Here is a 20,149-nt window from a genome sequence, read left to right on the forward strand (position 1 = left end):
AGTGTGTCTCAACCTCAGCAACTTCAAGTTAACTCCCACAATTCCCTAGCCAGCAATGCTGAAAGTTGTCTTAAAGTTGCTGAGGTTGAGAACATTGGGCTAGGCCCCACAGATGTCAAACTTGTGGTGTCACGTTGACATTATGACATTTTTCCCTTTGTGGGGGTGGGCATGGCCTGTGTGTGACCCATCCGGCCCGTGGGCCGCCAGTTTGATACCCCAGGCTAGGTGAATGTTAATATCTGATTTATCACAGTTTTAACTGGTTTTAGGAGCATGCTGGGCTAAGCTGAGCATCTTGTATCTTGTTATGGCAAGTGAAGAAAGTTAAGAATACAGCATATTCTTAGGATGAAAGACATCTCACAGTCATTCTCATAGTCATTCTGCAATGAAAGTTGTATTTTCTTATTTAGGTAGAGTATTACGCATGGCTTTACAGGTCCAGGATATGCTCCTATAATTTGTGGGATAAATTATTTGCTTGAATAAAAACAATTACTTATAGCATGGAATGCTAATTAAATAGTAAACTTATTTATTGCCACTGAGAGTCAAAAAGCTGAATCCATACATTAGGCTTGTTTAATTTTGGATTATCATGTTGTATTAACTGAGAGATTGTAAAATGTGATTTATAATATGTCTGTTGCTGCCCAAACAGTATTGTTAAAGCAAATTATAACTTATAATATAATTAAAAGCGGCTTGTAATGTAAGCAGAGCTTTTTCAACTAAGTGGCTATTCTTAACTACATTTTCACTGAAGAAATATTGCATTAAAGGAGAAAGAAAGATGCACAACCTACATAGCTGCAGAAACCTTCCTACCTGCAAAGAAAAGCCTAGTGTTGAATGTTGTGACAAATTGTGTTTGACAGCTCTGTTTATGTTGCAAGGAATAATGAGTGCTGACAGTTGTGAGGGCCACCCACCAGATTATTTACTTTCAAAGTCAACTGTGTTTAGATAGTGTTTCAGCTTTTGCATCTGGCTAGCCCACAGATGCTACTTAAATACAGCATTTCAGTTACCACAATCTACCAGGAGTCTAATCAATAACGAGTGTATGTCAAGTTGTCAAAGCAAGCACTATTAATATCACACTCTTGAGGCTTCTATTAAATATTTTGTTCCTCTAGAGGCCAAGACAGCTTGTTAAAGAGTTCTTCTTTTGCACACTAAGGGAAAAAAACACACTTGTGGAATGGTTTATTAAGAAACAAATATAATAACGGGGTTGCAAAAAAAAATGTTTTAAGTAGAAAACAAACAAAATACTCCTTTAGAAATATTTAAAATGCCTTTTGCCAAAAAGGAACATTCAGATTTGATGCCACAAAGAGAACACAATCAGTAAAATTGTTCAAGATATCCACTTAGGGTGCCAGTGAGAAGGCCCTTTTTTATACATAAATGCATACATTTTTTAAAAAATTAAGAATTTTACAATACAATAAAAGTATAAAAGATGAAAATTAAAATAAGGGTGGACTTTCTGGGGAATTCTGGGAGTTGAAGTCCCACACATCTTAAAGTTGGTAAGGCTGAGAAACATTGTTTTAGCCAGTTAAGGCTTTAAAATTTTAATCCACATCCTGAATTGGGTCAGTAGCAAAAAGATGTAGGAGATGATCAGGTGGAGCCCGAAGGAGGGGTCAAATGTATCATCAGTTTGGAATCATTACGTTTCCACAAGAGATCTAAGTTGAGATTGATCTAGTCTAGCCTCTTATCTAGCGCCAACTTGGCTTGATTGTTAGTAAATCAGATTCTTGTGTATAGGTAGCATGAAATAAACTTCTAGTGCTTTGAGCTCTATTTCTGTTTCTGTTTCTTGTGCTTGACAATAGGAAACCATTACTTAATATAATTACTTAAGCATTGGAATGGAATGAATCTGTTAACAGGTACTGTAACTTAAAAAATGTTTAATTGTATTTAAGCAATTTTATTGTTGTAAACTGCCCAGAGTAGCTTCCTGATGAGATGGGCAACAAATACATTTAACAAAAAAACAATCAAACAAATAAATAACAATAACATGTCTCAAAATTTTAGCTACAAAACTTTGAAAAGGCTAAACGCTCCAAATTGTTTAAGGTAAATTCCAAATTTTACAGCTGGCGCAGTTTGCAATGCCTAACTCTTACTTCTTTCGGACCAATAATCAACAAAAGTTTTTCTTTTTGCTAATTTCGATGAAAAAATAAAATATAATTAATTTGGAAGATGTGTTTAATGCGACTTGGAAAAGAGATCTTCTCCTAAACAGAAAAAACTTTGAAAACTTTAAGTCTGCTCACTGATTTCATCCAGCACATGTAGTTTTGAATAGTATACTGTACACTTTTGAATAGTATACTGTTTTAGCCTCTGAACAGAAAGTGACATATAAATCTAATAAATAAAATATTGACAAATCAACCAATAGCTATGGTTCTTAAAGGTTTTTGTGACTTTAAGATCTGACTAAGTAATTAACATGTTTTCTTTTATGTTTATTGGCATCCTGGATAATATTTAAAAAGGATTAGCTCTCATTCTCAACATGCTAGATGTGTAAAGTAGGTTAGGTGATACTTTGTCATGATATAGGCGTGTCCCATTATTTCCATGCTTTGCTTTAATATTTTGATCAATGCATTTTAAACATCTGAATGTATGCTTGAATTATACACTCCAAACTTGGAATTGTATCAGATATCAATGATTTATCAAGCATGGTGGCAGCAAGAATTGCTCTTCAACACTGAAAAGACTGGCACCAAATCTGCAGTCCTGAATCATCAATATGCATTTGCTTTTTGTTATGATCTCTAGCGCTGCAGTGGAAAAATTGATCAATACTATTCTGTGTGGCCAAGGTTGAATGAAGTCTTGTGCTGAATGATTTTCTCTATATGTGTGATACACACACACACTTTTCTCTCTCTTTTCTGTATATTAAAGCAATAAAAATACAAAATAATTTTAAGATAAACACTGCAGCATATTAAGTTAATTATTCTAGTCTATACAATGTTGTTAAAATGGAGACCTAGCTTGAAAATGAAAGGATATCAGCTAAATACAAAACAAGCATTATTTTATAACAACACTATATGCTGGGAATTAAAAAGCTAGATTGATGAACCAAAGTACAGTATGCTGGCAGATGAAATATTCCGAACAGGAGAAGCTTAGAAACATAATTAATGAAGGGCCAGCTACACAACATACCTGATGCAACCTGTTTACTGCCAAAATGAATTTATTACTTTTGAGATGTGTAGGGTTGTTGTTGTTGTTAATTAATTCAAAGCCAAGAGAAACATCAGTAGATTCACTACATTCTGTTTACAACTCCACGCAACATGTCTAATGGTGCTACATGGACATTTGCTGGCCCAAGAGTTGACGTTAATTAAAAGCCCATATACAAAGTGAGTGACCCACAACACTTAAGTGACCCACAACACATTTGTTGAGTTCTTTTTTGCATATGTATTTGTCAGAATATGATAGATGACAAGCAACCAATTAAAGCCAGGATGATGGCTTTGGTTTATAACTCAGGGTAGGGGGTTAGTTTTAAAAATCTTGAAGGAAGGAAACAGATTAGGTGCTTTAATACACAAAGAATCTGCCAAAGAGAGTAAGAAGCAATGTGAAACAAGACACCATTTCCAGAATGAGCTGCATTTAGTTTTCTAAATAAACTGGTACTGAAGAATGTGCACAGGAGATTGACATGGCAATCAGCCAATTAAGCAGCATCGGTTTTCAGTATTTGGGACTAAGTACTTCTTGATCCCAATCAGAAATTGTTAACTCCAATTTTGTAGCCATTACAAGAACGTTACAAGGATAACAGGCAATAGAAAAAATATACCTATACCTCCCTCCTGTTTTGAGCCTGAACGAATATTATGTACAAATGAGTACGCACACAGATACACAATTACATGCACACAAGCTTAACCTTTACACTCATATACTGTATTTTCCCCTGCACATTGCTTAAATTCACTCAATTTTTACAATTTTGAACTTCTCTTGCTTGAAGGGCACGGCAAGCCATGAGACTTGCATTCTCTGCTTCCACTCCCCAGTGCACAGAACTACAGAGGATAAATGAGTTGGGCTTTTTGGGGTTCCGATTTATCTTCTGTGCGGTTTATATTGCTGTAGAACAATGATTAAGAGACATTGGTATGAATTGTTGTTAGTAAGCCCATGACACAAAGAGACGAAACTGATGATTGTGGTGGACTGATAAAACATGGGACAGTAAAAGTTGAAGCTGAAGCCTGACAAATTAAGAGATACTCCTGATATCAGGAAGATTCCTTCGTTGAATGGAACTGTCATTTTTCTAAAAGGATGGTCATTTATCTGTGCTTACAGAGTTAATGCTACTAGTGAAGGTACAAGGAATGTTTTTTGAAAAGAAATGCTTTTTTTCAATCTCTAACCATCCTTGTATAGGCAGCCCACAATGACACTGGTAAGCTTAAGCTTGGACTCTTGCAACAAGGTTTATATGGTAGTTGCAGCTCATGCATTAAAGGAGATACAATCCTGACTGCATGGTCAAAGAGCTGCACTGGGTGCCAGAATATTACTCAGTGCTTGAACTGAGAAAGTTTGCATGTCTTAGGACCTGGATGCTGATGGATCACCTTCTCTCTTATATAATTGACCATGCATTCCTTCATCTCTAGAGAAAATGCCATCTTGAGGGAGACACATTTGGCAAGTAGTGAGTGGATAGAAAACATTCTCAATGCATTGGTCATGGCTGTTGAAATTCCGACCTCCATTTCTCTTCCCAGGTCTTACAAGTTGTACAGAAGACTTCTTATTCATGCATGACTTCAGCTGAAACTACACTGTTGTGTTCCTCTTGCCTGCAATGGTTTTGCTGCTATCTTGTCTCCTGTTTTATGGTTTTGAATTAGAGTACATAATCTTCTATGCTCTTTGTCAGTTTTGCATTCTTGCTTTGTATGTTAATTAAAAATAGATGTAAATGTAAAATAGTAAAACACATTTTACATAAACCAAATAATGAAGCTTGGCCTACACATCATGAGGAACAACCAAAAGATGCGTCTTGGAGTTTAGCAGAGAAAATGTGAGTTCTTATGGGAAATGCTCAGAGAAAGGCACGTGGATCAAAATCAGTGCAAATGTTTGTCACTACATATAACAATATAAAATGGTTTGATTCTTCTTTTACTCATCATGATTTATTAGCTTAGATATAAGAAATACAAACAGCAATTTAAACCAAATCCAAAGGAATAACGTTTACATGCTTAAACACAGTACATAACATGAAAACATTCTTTTGTTCAGAAAAAATACAGAAGACTCTTGGCAAAAATAATTTAAGGTTGTATTTTGAATTAGTAATGAGACCATATTAAACACACAATATATTAAATGCAGCACCTGTCATGCAGTGTATTCCAATTAGTTCTATGCGTTGTTCATTATAGAAAGATATTAAAATTTATGAAAAATATTATTTTTGAAATTTTCTAAAAAAGCTTGAAAAATATGGCAGAGTGATCCCGTAAAACAAGCCTGATCCACATAAATTGAAGAGCCCTAATGGATCTCAGTAGCAGCCTTATTTCCTCTGCCAACAGCAGCATGAAACAGGGGAATTCCAGGAATCCAACAGTGTTTCCATATCCCTCTCCAACGTAATATCTAGCTTTAGAATGGAAAACTGACTATAGGAGACATATAGTATGTGAACTTTTCTGTTCTCTACACTCTCCTTTCTGTAAAATATAGGGCTGCAGTGGAAGATAAGACCATGAAAAGAGTGCTTTAATGGATCTTTCTTACAGGAGCCCACATTCAACTGAATAAAAAAAATATAAAATGATCAGTCTTATGTTTACTTAAGAAAAGGTTACCAATCAAAAGTATAAGGCCATTTTTAAGTAAATACTTTAGTTCAGTGTTACATAATTAGCAGGAAAAATGCCAGTCCTGCCATGTAAACTTCCTTCCCACCAATCAAATTGGGAATCCGTTTTTGTTGTGACCTTGATTTTGTCTCCAGCGTTAAAAGTCAAATCTCCTGGCTGCTGTCCTTGAAAGGGATATATGGCTGTCACAATTGTAGGATTGAACTTGGAGTTTTCTGGGAAAAAAAAGAAAGTAAGTTAGCTTTGTACAAATTTAGCTGTGTCATATTTTACCAGGAACAGCTAATTTCACAATCCAGAAATCTAAGATGCCTATGGAAATATCTGAGGAGCTGCCTAGAACAGCAAGAAATAGAGAAATTCTTAGTCAAGATATCACATTTGTCTTCCTTAACTTAATTTTCTTAAAGGATCCAAATGCGTTTGAAATGGTGCAAAACAGCTAAATTGGCCAAGTTAATCTTTTTGTTGTTGATGTTTCTTTTTAATTCTAACACAGAATTGACAAATTGTTACTTGTTTAAACTAGATTAACTTTAAGAAAGTGATTGACTGGATTGCAAAAGCCCTAAATCTTTAGAAAGAGATGTTCTCAACACAACTAAAAACACATTTTGAAAATATATTGAACTAGTTACTTGCTTCTGCATAAGCAGACAAGATTATGCAGTACAAATTTGCTTAATCATTATGTGCATTAAGTTCTTTCAATTGTAACTTTTAAGTATAAAGCTTTCACAAGATGCTTACAGTGCTACCTTAAAAAAAATAGATGTAAGTGACCGAGTCATGCTGATCCATTAATCTGTAACTTCTAAATCAAATATGATGATAAAGTCATGAGTTATGTTATTAGTATTGCTACATTAGAATAGGAAAAAATAGTACAGAAACAGGTACACGTCAGCTGAAAGAAAGCACCTCTAAGTCAATTTGAGATAAACTTAAAATTTGCTAAAGTTCATTTTATGTGTACGGCTTTGATTACTGAACCTGATTCAGATATGTTGTTGCTCTCCTCTCAGTGATTTCAGAGGAAACAAGATAATTAACCTATCCCAGAGAAACCTAATTAATCTAGACAGAACTTCCAGCTTATTAAATTTTATGAACTGCATATAGCACCCTTTACTGGCTCAGATTCGTAAATGAGACATGCCTATATTTTACTATCAACATATTTTGCAAAATAATCAGAAAACATTTGTTATTTATCATTGATCATGATAGCAAAAGTTGGTGTGGTGTCAGATTTTGATAACAATATTTGCTCTCATTTTTTATGTATTATGCAGTGTTTCTCAACCTCGGTGACTTTAAGATGTATGGACGTCAATTCCCAGAATCCTCCAGCCAGCTAGTTGCAGTCAATACATTTTAAAGTTGCTAACATTGAGAAACGCAATATTACAACATTACCCAGGCAAGGTCCAATATCTCCTGTGTAGTGCCACAGAACTTTGAGTCTGGCATGTCATCTGGCACATTCTCTTTTTAAGCCCTCTTCTACTAAGAGGTGACCTATAATAAACGAAGTATATTGACAAAGTCTAAGGCCACACTTCTCTTCTCTACATTCTCATGAAGCAGACGTTGGGAAAGTTTTAAATGGCTATCCAGAATGACCTGACATATTTATGACTATTAATTTGATTTAAATACAAAAATGCCATGTTTCTTTTTTTGCTGTCGGTACTGGAAAATACTTGCAGCTACTGCAATAATATATCTACCATAACCTTCAATCATACTTTTGTCAGAGTTTAATCTTAGTAGAATGCTTGGATCATCTCCCAGGGGGATAATTATGTTGCAAAAGGAAACTACAGACTGAATGTTTTCCAGATTTCCAAATTCACTTCTGAAAAGTTAATATCTACCTGCTAAAATTGGCATAAAAGTGGCAATGAAAGAATAAATAATTATGAAATAAACTTTCACAATGAAGACAAAAAACATTTAGTTATTGCAGCAGGTAGTAATTTTTCTTTTTTAAAAAATCCAAGCTATTATCTAATATTCTAAATGCTAATTTTACAATAGGGCAAAGGAAAAGAAATCACGATGAGCACATGCATATATCTCTACAGCAATTTCTAGATATTACTTTGATCCTTTATTTTTTTACTGCTCTGTCCTTGAGAGACCCGTGTAGAACAAGCAACATCCACTTATCTAGTTTTGATTGTTAAAATATACATTAATAATAATTGCTGCGGTGCATTGTTTTCACAGTGTCTAAGCCTGGACGGGCAACATTATTAAATACAAAAAACAAGAGAGTCCATGCTACATTTTGTAAAATATGCAAGATTCTTGTATTCGGACAAGATTCCTAAAATGATATAAGACAAAATAGAAGCAATGGTAATAAATATACACTTGTTTATAAATGAATGAGACATATTCATACTCAAAAAGTGAAATTTTAAGAGGAGATATGCAAGTCATATGTTTAATTCCCTTCCAAATTATCTTGCAAAATGCTTTATTTCAAACATTTCCACTCTAGGGTCTCAAGTATTGCCCTTGGTGACTTCATGTAAGGCTGGGAAAGATTCCCATCTGGAGTTCTGTAAAAATATTGTTGGTTAATAGACACAAGGTTGAACCAACTAGTTTTAACCTGGGATAATACAACAACTTGTGTTCCACTTCCAATATTAGAGCTGAAATAGAAATAAATAAGATAGATACATAAACAACAAATGAGGCTGCCTCCAACAACTACAAGCTGTGTGAAGTTTAGTAACATTTAAGCTAGTTTTCCAAACCAATGGCTTCAGATATGTTACATTACTATGGCCACCATCTTCAACCAGATAGAAAGGTTATCTTAAAGGCTTGCATATCAGCCTTTGGGTACTTCTACAAAAAATTCAATGGATCCATATTGCTCCTGGAACTGGTATTTTACACATACATACATTTTTTTATCTCTCTGTACTGTTTAAGTATTGTAACCTTTATTACTTGCCTCAAAATTCAAGCTACTGCACTGCTGGATGGAGAAGAGTTTTAAAGTTTTAGTGATATTTTCAATGATTGGCTGAAAGACCATTGCACACTGTAAGAATTTATTTCTTTGGCAAAAACAGCAGAAGTACCACGTTAAGAATGCTAGAAAAATACATGTTTCTAGTGCCTGCCTATTATTCAGTAAGTTTAACACAATGGCATTGGCCCAAAACACACATAAAACAAAGACCTCAATTTTCTAGTCCTAGCATGCACTGACCTCAGTTGCTATGTACCTTTGCAATCAGCTGGCTCAGCAGAATGGATTTTTCAAGCTTTTTTTTATAGCAAGCTACACTGCACTTTTTTTTTTTTGTCATTTCAAGAAAGTACAGGCCAAAAAAGAGGCTTCCTTCAAAACGATTGCAGAATTGATCACAGCAATGTTTATTGTAACTGAGCCGTTACAAAATAATCTCAGCAAGTTTCCCGTGATTTCCTGCTTCAAGGAACAGCATTAAGGGAATTTAGATTAGTTAAAACAGCAAGAGAGATACTATTAAATGCATGATTACTTGTCTTTAAAATCAGCTGTTAAGTTCCACCAGAGAATCACAAAAATAGATTATGCTCTCATAAATCTCCTTAAAAGGGGAAAGGATTCAGTGTTGCATGCCATGTTTTATAAACTTATATAGATTATACTTTTGCTTATGGATATTCAGAAATACATATCTATCAGTCACCTTGATCTGGCTTGCTACCCTTATAGTTTATAACTAACTATAGATTATTCCCATAAAATTATTACAAATATATTGGAACCCAGTTTATGAGCATCAGTTCTGATTATCCTGAAACAGTTCAACACAGTGGCCCCCAACCGTTTGGCTACCAGGTATTGGTTCTGTGGAGAGAGGTTTTTCTGTGGACCGGAGGAGGCGTGGTTTTGCATCCTGCCTGCATCCAACGGATGGGGCTTCACCTGTTTGCGCAGCCCGGTGCCAGTCCATGGACTGGGGGTTGGGGACCCCTGGTGTAACAGAAACATTTTACCTGCTTCAAAGAGGTAAACAGTCTGTTCTTATGAGAGGCAAACATTATTATTTAAGTACCTTTTCCAATAATATTACAAAAGTTGTTACTTAAGGATGCAGTTAAATATAATTATTAAGGCAAAGCCTTACCTCTTTTGTGCTGCTAGATGTGTTAGAATTGCAGTTCTACAGTACTACCAGAAGTAGTATTTGGTTTTCTACAAAAAACTCTCTGAAGGATTGTTGTTGTTTTTTTTCATAGATATGATGTTCATAAAACATGATATGCAAGATAATGTAATGTCCATTCTTTCTGATATAAAACTCATTGTGCTCAATAGGGCACGCTTCCTTCATCCTTACTAAGTTTGCAACCTAACTGTTTCTGTTTCTATATTACAACTGTAGTGTGGGAGCCACCTTCCTATAAGCCTATTCTGTACAAACTGTGTCTACACTTAGAAACCACAATGCATACTTAGCTATTTGTTATTTGGTCTGAAAAGGGAAAAATATTACTAATTTCTATGAACTAATATAAGGATATAATGCACAACAGTCTGTGAGTACATTACTGTATCATATACCGTATACTATATCATATACTATATAAGGATGGATTTGATTTAAATCATGATTTAAATCACTAGTAAAAAAAGGGGGATGACGACAGAGAATGAGGTGGTTGGATGGAGTCACTGAAGCAGTAGGCGTGAGCTTAAATGGACTCCAGAGGATGGTAGAGGACAGGAAGGCCTGGAGGGTTGCGATGGGTCCATGTACTATATGTATACTAGGCTTCTGGAAAAGTAACTCAACAACTAAGGAGCCCTAGTTACTATCAGTGTTGTCTTTGATTAATGAACCAGTTTAATGGAAAATTATGTCCCTTTATATGTGCTAGGTTTTAAACAAACAGATTCTTGCTATTTATCATCTCCTGACTCTAACAAATAGCCAAACTAGAGTCATTTAAATTTTAGCATAAACATGCAATGTCTCTACAAGTTGTTCAAAGGAATAAAATGCTCGCAAGGACAGTGAAGTTAAAGAACAAAATCAATTTTATATCTTTCTATAGAAAATAAACTTTATAGTTCAGAAGGCAGTCCTTTACTTTCTCTGACTAAAGGAATTAAACCCACCATTAACTGACTGAATAATATCTAATAGGAAACATTTATATCCAAGTCCCTGGCTGCAAAGGAAAGCCTACCTTGTTTTATTATGCTTTTCTTTATTGTGCTTCACAGGTATTGTGGGTTTTCTTTACAAAACACTCCACCAGCAAAAAGATTATGACTTGCCAAAGGCTCAGATTTAGCATTTTTTAACAACAAAGTATTTTGAATTAAGGTATATACGTTGTGAGTTTTTAGACATAACTATTGCACACTTAAGAGACTACAGTGTAGTGTAAACATACATTTTATATGCAACGTAAAACAAAAAAAAAATCTTATGTGTCGCTATTTACTTTATTGCAATGGTCTGGAACTGAACTTGTAGTATCTCCAAAGTATGCCTTATATAAAATGTTAGGACTCTACCAAGTTCTGAACAGGAGAATTTCATCCAGAAGGAGTTTAAGAATTTTTGCAGCACTTATAAAAGGCTGATAATTAGTGTTTATGTTAGCTGCTGCTGTCCTGACAGCAACAGAGTGGGAGAACCTAGGCATAAAGTCACTTGGTTGAACTGAGCAGCTATATAAATTAAATAAATCACATGCAATATATTGAAATTGCTCACTTGGAAAGGATAGTTGTGAAAGTTTACTGCATTAGCAATTAGCTAATTAACAAGTGGAGGAAATCCAAGTCCTGTTGTATTCTGTTCTGTTCTGTTCCCTTTCCTTCCATTCCGTTCCATTTACTTTCTTCTCTCTCTCTCTCTCTCTCTCTCTCTCTCTCTCTCTCTCTCTCTCTCTCTCTCTCTCTCTCTCTCTCTCTCTCTCTCTCTCTCTCACACACACACACACACACACACACACACACACACCTCGAACTCTGTTACTTTAAGCTTCTTTTAGCCAGGCACCACATCCTGAGAATCAAATTCTTCTGGAGCATAGAAAGAAAATAATAGCATTAATGAGAAAAAATGCTAGGACCAGAGGTGTTGGATAATGTGCTTCAAACTAAATGTAGTTTGTATACTCCAGAATTGGAGGACTTTGGCCAAAGAAGTTTACCAAGCAAGTTTTCTAGAATCAGGATGAATAAGAATATGTAAAATGAGAATTTGTTCCTTCCTATTTACTTTTTGGGGGGAGGAGGGGGAAGAATGGAGGAATGATAGGCAAAAAATGGAAGGGGAATATAAACTCTGTAGATTTTGCTCTATTTATTTATGATGGTCTACGACCATAATATAGATTTGATTTGCTCTCTGCATTCTGAAAACAGTCCTGAGCATAGTAGAAAACATACCATAATGGTTTACTTACATTGAAACATTCACTTTCTGATTTTTCCAACTTACTTTCCACTGTTCGAATAAGAAACACCCCCACCCTCACATTTGTAGGTCATGCACCTGTACAGAATGTAGTGAGCAATAGTCCATATTCAAGCTGAAAGAGGAATATGCTTGCATCAAACATCAATCAATCAGAATAAAGCTGGAAGGGATCTTGGAGATCTTCTAGTCCAACCCCCTGCTCAAGCAGGAGACCTTATACCATTTCAGACTGTCTCTTCTTAAAAACCTCCAATGATGCAGCACCCACAACTTCTGAAGGCAAGCTGTTTCACTGGTTAATTGTCCTTACCGTTAGGAAGTTTCTCCTTAGTTGCATGTTGCCTTCCTCCTTGATTAGGAGATCCATTGTTTCTTGTCCTGCCCTCTGGTGCTTTGGAAACTAAATTGACCCCTTCTTCTTTGTGGCAACCTTTCAAATACTGGAATACTGTTATCATATCACTCCCAGTCCTTCTTTTCTCTAGACTAGCCAAACCCAAATCCTTCAACTGTTCTTCATATGTTTTAGTCTGTAGGGCTTTAATCATCTTAGTTGCTCTTCTTTGCACTTTTCCAAAGTCTCAACATCTTTTTTTGTAATGTGGTGACCAAAACTGGATGCAGTATTCCAGGTGTGGCCTTACAAAGGCTTTATAAAGCAGTACTAATATTTTATCAGTTTACACAATTTTCTTTTTTCAAGAATACTAGACTGCCTTGCCAGTCCATGGCCCAAAATTTTGGCTGTTTTGGTCATATGAGCATAAGAACACTAAAAGTTTGAAGAACTCTGGATTATTGGTATCTCATTTTCTTTCAAGGTAACAGCAAAAAGTAACATTCTATAGACCAGTGTTTCTCAACCTTGGCCATTTTTAAAATGCATGAACGTCAACTCCCAGAATTCCCTAGACAGCCATGCTGGCTGGGGAATTCTGGGAGCTGACGTCCACACATCTTAAAAGTGGCCAAGGTTGAGAAACACTGCTATAGACAGTAATTATTTGTTCTACTTGTTCTATTCATAACTATTCTAGGCCAAATCTGCTGAGATTCTAAATAATTGTAACCAATATATGTGTCTGTGTGTTGCCCCTTACCAAAAGCTGTATGTTTTTAACAGCTTAATCTTCCTCAATCTCATAACTCATATTTAAATTGTAGGCTGGAATAAATTTCTAAATGGGCATCTGTAGGTGGAACAAGCAAGAACAAATGACAAAACAGCCATCGCAACAATGCAACGGAAACTGCATCTCTTTTGTATCAGTGTTGTAAGATTCTGTGGACCTTTCTGAGTTCGTATGTGGAGAAGTAGACCAATATCACAGAAACCTTCATTTATTTCTATTCAAACAATTTCCTGAGTTCTATAACTCTCTGCACTGACTATTATGACTTATAATACAATAAATACTCACCCATTGCAGTGGAGTTCTTGGGAAGCTCAGGATAAAGTCTGTTCGATGTTCTTGGAGCTACAGAAGAATTCAGAACATTACTACGTTAGTTAACACATTCTATATGATGGTTACTTCCTTTCCTATTAACAAAGCTGAAACTATTGGCCCAAGCTAGTCAGGAACTACAGTATTAAGAAAAAAAAGAGAGGAGACTAAATACGAAAGAATTCATAAAGCAACAGAAGAGAAAGCCCAGTCTTAATAGGTGGTGGTGATTATTTGATACAGCACATTGTGTTTTCACAAAGCAGAAATTTAAAAAGATTATGGGAGGAAATTGAATTTTTCTTTAAAAATAAATAATGGAAAATTGATGAGGGTGAAGTTGAAACATTTCATGTATCAAGAAGAAAATAATCTCTACTGTACTCAACCAGATCAGTGTAAGAAAAATAAAAAGATTTTCAGATTTGATTCAACGTATTATAGTATAATTTCAGTTTGTGATTTATACTGTATTTACAATGAACTTAATTATGTACTCTTAATAGTAATTCCTAGTTTTGTAAATCATGTAGTTTATAATTCATAAGTAATTAATGATATACTAGAACACTGTAATCCTCATAACAGCATAGATCCTTTATTTGTATGTTACTGTTTACATTTTATTCTTTTTACATGTTTTCTCTGTTTATACTCTTCCTCTAAAGTCTTTCATTACAAAGTAGAAAACAAAGATAATAATGAAGAGGAAGAATTAGAGTGTATGTTAAAACTTGCTTTAACATGCTTAACTCCTGATGGAAAGAGATTACTGAAATAGGCTTAGATTAAAATGAAAAAATTGCAATGAATATTCTACTAACTGATTCAAAAGTCCTCTATTATTCTATTGTATGAATACGGAAATTCAGTCACTACTTAAACAACCCTTGTGTTAAAGAGGTGGATTTAATTTGTTTTTGTTTGACCACAGGACAAGGAAGAACACTGTCAAATTCTGGAGTTGCTTCATTTATAACATCATTTCCAGGCTCACTGCCCTGGTTTTTTTCCTTTTTAAAATGGCTGTGCTTTATCAAGAAGTTTTTTTTTTTAACAGTGCTATGTGTATTTGCATTTTTCTTTTAGTGTTATGAATGTATCTTGACTGCCACTGTTTGCCTAGCAGCCCTTTGAGTTGGGACAGAGATCACAAGGTCTACTGGAACTCGACTCAATAACAGAATATAATACAACACAATGTCACTTTGAACCAAGGAAAAAGAAGTGAAAACATTACAATGTTCTTAAAGAAGAACAACCAGCAGATCAACCATGAAATGTTGTCATGAAGCATCCTTTTTGTGGCAACATGTGATGTGATGTGTTCCCATAAAATTGCACTTTATAACCTTATCGCTTGGCAAAGGAAATTGCAGTCTCAATTGCCATCATAACCTGAGGACTACTTGTACACCAAACTGGCTCCAGATGTCATTTACTGTCTCTTTTATCTGCTAAAGGTTCTTGCATTCCTTGGCCAACTTTATCTTTGCCGTATTGTCTAAAAGTAGCCTTAGTTACAATACATATCACTGTTTCAAACATTCACTATGAATGAGTCAGATTACTCCAAACCCTCTCTCTCTATGTCCAAAAGGTTTCATCATTTTAAAAAGAACAGTCAAAGGTCAGAAAGAAGATTGGGAAAAGCAGAACACTATAATTATTTCCCCTCAGCTTCTGATTAAACTTTTCTCAGGAAAATGGAAGACCAGGTAATTGGAACAGAAAAAAATATATTTCTCAGGACTCTTCTGTTTCTGAAGAAATTGTTAAGATGTTTAGCAAGGATGTTGCACTACTGTAGATTTGATTTCTGTTTTCTATGTGGCCCCAAATCTCAAGTTTGTATTTTGCTGCAAAAGGTGGGAACTATATATATTTTCAGCCATTATCTATCATTCAGGGTGGGTTCAAATATAGCATGTGTCAGCCTTGGAAGCCATATTAGGCTGGAAGCTTCAATGCTGCCACCTCCTCATGTGTGGGAAAGTAGGAGGGGGGATTTAAGAGAAGGGAGTTAGTAGACATAATAGCATTTTTTCCTATCAGTCAAGGTCAGGGTGATCCAGCATCTGGAGGAGGAGTGGTCAGGGGCTGGGCCGAGGTGAAACCGATGGTGATTGGAGCATGTGACCAAAAGGGGAGAAAGGGATTGGTTTTGGGAGCTTTGTATTATTGAAGGAAAGCCCGGATTTTTCAGATTCGGGATTTCCCAGATGTGCCAGTTTACCTATTGCTAGTAAAGAGAACTTTGGAAAATGCCTGCTTCTGCATCTTTACTGGGAGTCGGGGGTTTTCTGGAACGCTGACAGTATGCTTTCCTTAGAATCTATTTGTGGTTTGTAATAATACTGAGAACAATCTTTCTCCAGAGACCTGCAGATCATTTTTTATTAGGAGCAGTCCAATGCTATCTAGAAGACTAGATTTCTTAATTAAGTTGAGAGTTATGTGATTTGGATGGCTCTGTAGTAGAACTTCTCCATAAATGAATGTCTGCATTTTAATATTTAGAGTTAAAAGTTATTTTTTAATGTTTTATATTTTTCTTTGAAAAAAAGTTTGTTTTTGTTCATCTCTGAGGTAATTGGTCTATCTACCAAAAAGTCAAAAAAAGTGCTGGACCTTCCCGTGTCACCTTGCACAAAGTAGCACTATTGGAAAAAAAAAAAGCATTTTTCAAGCAATATTGCGAATTACACATTACCTTCTGGTGGAATGTTCTGTGGTGTCCTACTTGGCTGTTGTTTTACATAATTCTGTCAGGAAAGGAAACAGCCAAAATCTTTATTATCAATATATATCATAAACAGTTTACTGATACCTTATAAACATACTGGATTACAACTGTCATAATTTCCTAGCCAATATGACTGTTGGCCAAGTATGCGGGAAAAGAAAGATATGGAATAATTTTAGAATATGCACACACTTTCTTTGAGTAATTATTTTAGTCTGTGATTAGCTAATTCTGCATGAGTCTGACTCTGGCCTGAAAAAATATACTGTCCCAGTTTATGGATACTACATTGTTAAATTTGGCTCCTTCTCTGGAGGCCTGGATATCAAGAGCAGCTCTCCACCACTTAAAGCTTACGTCACCTACAACTCCTCAACTGACACAGCTTACACTTCATTATCCATGCACTAGTAACAAGTCTTTGAGTCCACTGTAACACATCCTAACAAGGGGCTACCTTGTTAATGCAATCATAGCTACCAGCTAGAATTGAACAGAGCATTGGAATATCTTTATGCTTTTCATGTACTATTGAAAACACTGGTCACTCAAGAGTATCTGCCTCATATTTTCACATATTTACCTTCTCTGGGAGATTAAATATAATAGACTAGGATGTCCCAAAGGCGCTTTTTCTTTTCTTTTTAAAAAATTGTCTTACAATATAAAATATAAAAATACAAAAGCAAATAGTAAGGAACAAACAGAAGGGAAAGGGGATAGGGAAAAGTGTAGGAAAGAAGAGGGGGGAGGTGTTGACTTCCGACTCCCTCTGATGCAGTAGAATAAGACAGTAACATCGAACCTCAACTTTTTAACTTTTCCATAATAGTATAAACTAGCCATTTCTATAACAACAAATCTATCTAATCAGTAAAACCCAAAATCAAAGTTTTATTTTCCCCCCACTTCAAACACAAAGTCCAGAAGCAGTTTCCAAATAGAAACAAAAGATGTTCTTTTCTTTAATCAAAGCAGTCAATTTAGCCATCTCTGCCAGCTCCACCAACTTTTGCAGCCATTCGTCCATTGTGGGAGTCTAAATGTCCTTCCATTTTTGTGCATAAAGTAGTCTTGCTGCCATCAACATATATAACATCAAAGATCCAAAAAAAAATTCCATTAAGCCCAAAAGAGAAGTTTCTGGTTTTATCTTTATATTCACTTTAAGAATTCCGCCTTTTTCAAGGGGCAACTGGACTTTCTTTCTTTTTCCTTAAAGATCTTTCACTTCTCATCCAAGAAGTGAACGTCTTCAAGGAAAAACAAAGAAAAAAGCACCTTTGGGACAACCATGACCTGGATGGTTGAGAATCCCCATACACAATACAGAAGGATCTGCTTCAGATTCTATGCCAAACAATTTAAAATCTCTACTGTCCTAGTTAAGAATGGGGGGAGGGGGAATGGCAGTTAATTTAAGAAAGCCCTTTTCCTTCTTTTATATTTGCAGGTATAAATTTGTAAGAACACTTTTCAGGGCTTTTGTCATGATACTACTGGCAGGAGGTAGATTTCATAGCCCTCGTTCAACTGAAACAATAAATGGTTAGAAGTACAGAAAACATACATCATAAGAAGGAACTAAGCAGGCATGAAGCAGGTTAACACAAACCTTTCTTGGTTCTTTGGCCACTGGTGCACTACTGTAGCTTCTTCCTTCCTCAACTTCATATTGAAGAGTAAAAGACTCAAGGATATCATAAAGATCTTGTGCCTGAAGTGGAGGAGAAATATCACCAAACAAAATGGCACTGGCACGAATATCTCGGCCATAGAACCTAAAAAGAAACAAACAAAAATCCTTTATGTTAGTCCACAAGGTTTTATTTGTTTTTTTAAAGAAAATTTATACTCAGGTTACAAAGTTGGGGGGGGGGAGATGGGAAACAACACTTCATGTTCCTAGTAAACTGAAGTAAACACTTAATGTTCCTAGTAAACTTTCATTGCATGCTAACTAAATATGAAACCTGCATGTTGCAATAAGTAGCATCTGGGCTGTTGCACTGAGTGTTCAGGTTTGAGCCATGGCCTCTTTCAGGATGTTCCAATATCTGTGCATTTATGATCTACATTAGTTAGAGTCCCTCCCATAAATATACAAAGTCTTGGAAGAATGTAGATAAACAAAACCTTCAAACATTTATATGTGTGCCAGAAGCGTACATAAAACAAGATGCTCAGTATTTCATGATTAAGTAACCAGGCTTTCTACAAACTATAATCCTTTAGTAATTTCTCCCAGGTAAAGCATTTCATGCTGCATTTTGATTACAAACTGGTTTTCTATGTAATAAATTTCTCAAAACTGATCATCACTGTCATATTATCAATATTCCTTGTCATAAATGCAAAGCTACTTTGAAACTATTCCAGTTCTAATCCAATTTAAAGATGCTGATGGCTGAATTTAACATTTCCTCCGGTTATTTCATATAAACCACATGCAGCATTTTCAAGAGATAATTTTTAAAAACAAAACACTTTTGTTTATATTATGGTTTTTTTACACCACAGGATGTAAATATTGAACTCAGCACATTGGGCTATTCATTTAAACATACTTGCTGTTGGTTTCTTTTCTTTCAATTAAGCAAGTTCCTTCCAAAGAGACTCCAGCAAATAGGCCTCGAGATTTGCAATACGTATACACAGCAGCAGAGCTCCGCAGTGCCACATCCCCTTCTAGATTTCTAAGAAAGGTAGAAAACATTATGAATAGAATAGAATAGAATAGAATAGAATAGAATAGAATAGAATAGAATAGAATAGAATAGAATAGAATAGAATAGGACTTTATTGTCACTTTGAATGTACACTAATCGGCATACATTTTTGCATACAGCTCTCAAAGGATCACCACCTCCAATATACACCATATAAACATGACAAAATTAATAAATACAAAATTATGGATATAATTTTGGATATAGCTACATATATAGGACACAGAGAAACAACACAGTCTAGTTCCGATGTATACTTGTACATGGCAAGTAAAACGAATCTTGCGACTTTATCAGCCAGATGGCATAGGGAACAAAGCTGTTTCAGAATCTGGTAGTCCTGGTAGAAATACTTCATATTTCTAGTTAGATTCATATATATTTTCTATACTTGGGGACAGGTGCTTAAACTTCCTTTCACCTTTCCCCATCCAAACTAGATTGCTGGAAAGTGACAATAGCAATAAACTACACCCTCAGAAGATGACAGCACCCCGTCAACCTTGGCTTTCTGATCAGCAAGTGGATGGGACACCAAAAGGAAATCTCAGCACTTCAGGCTAGATTAGGAAGTTGAAAATAACTTCTAAAAGAAGGCAACGCAAAACCACTCTCCTATTGCTATTGTGAAATCTGCACGATCATGGCAATACGTTTATCTGGAATTGAACTCAACTCAAGAAAGGCTTGTTTTTCTAATAAACTATTAATTGAATCTTATAATTAGATATAATGGAAGTAGTTAATTGGAAAATCCCTAGTTAAAAGCTATCATGGCACTAAAATGCTGAGTCAATAATTCCCAGCAAATGTTAAAAGCTGAACTGTTTCGGAGAAG

At 35.4% G+C, this 20,149-nt stretch overlaps 1 protein-coding gene across 1 annotated transcript in view; it reads right to left on the reverse strand.

Moving 5' to 3' along the window:
• Positions 1-5,213: 5,213 nt before the first annotated feature.
• SH3YL1 (SH3 and SYLF domain containing 1) overlaps positions 5,214-20,149 on the reverse strand; it is a 33,124-nt gene continuing 18,188 nt past the window's right edge. Inside the window, exons 6-10 of the mRNA XM_070932967.1 lie at positions 19,150-19,278; positions 18,198-18,363; positions 16,550-16,601; positions 13,810-13,866; positions 5,214-6,145 (exon numbers count right to left, since the gene is read on the reverse strand). Of these exons, the coding sequence (XP_070789068.1) occupies positions 5,952-6,145; positions 13,810-13,866; positions 16,550-16,601; positions 18,198-18,363; positions 19,150-19,278 (598 nt within the window). The 3' untranslated portion in view covers positions 5,214-5,951. The remainder of the gene's footprint in view (positions 6,146-13,809; positions 13,867-16,549; positions 16,602-18,197; positions 18,364-19,149; positions 19,279-20,149) is intronic.

Source organism: Pituophis catenifer, unplaced genomic scaffold (assembly GCF_029215685.1).
Source record: "Pituophis catenifer annectens isolate HBS135680 unplaced genomic scaffold, rPitCat1.0.hap2 SCAF_1, whole genome shotgun sequence".
NCBI lineage: Eukaryota > Metazoa > Chordata > Lepidosauria > Squamata > Colubridae > Pituophis > Pituophis catenifer.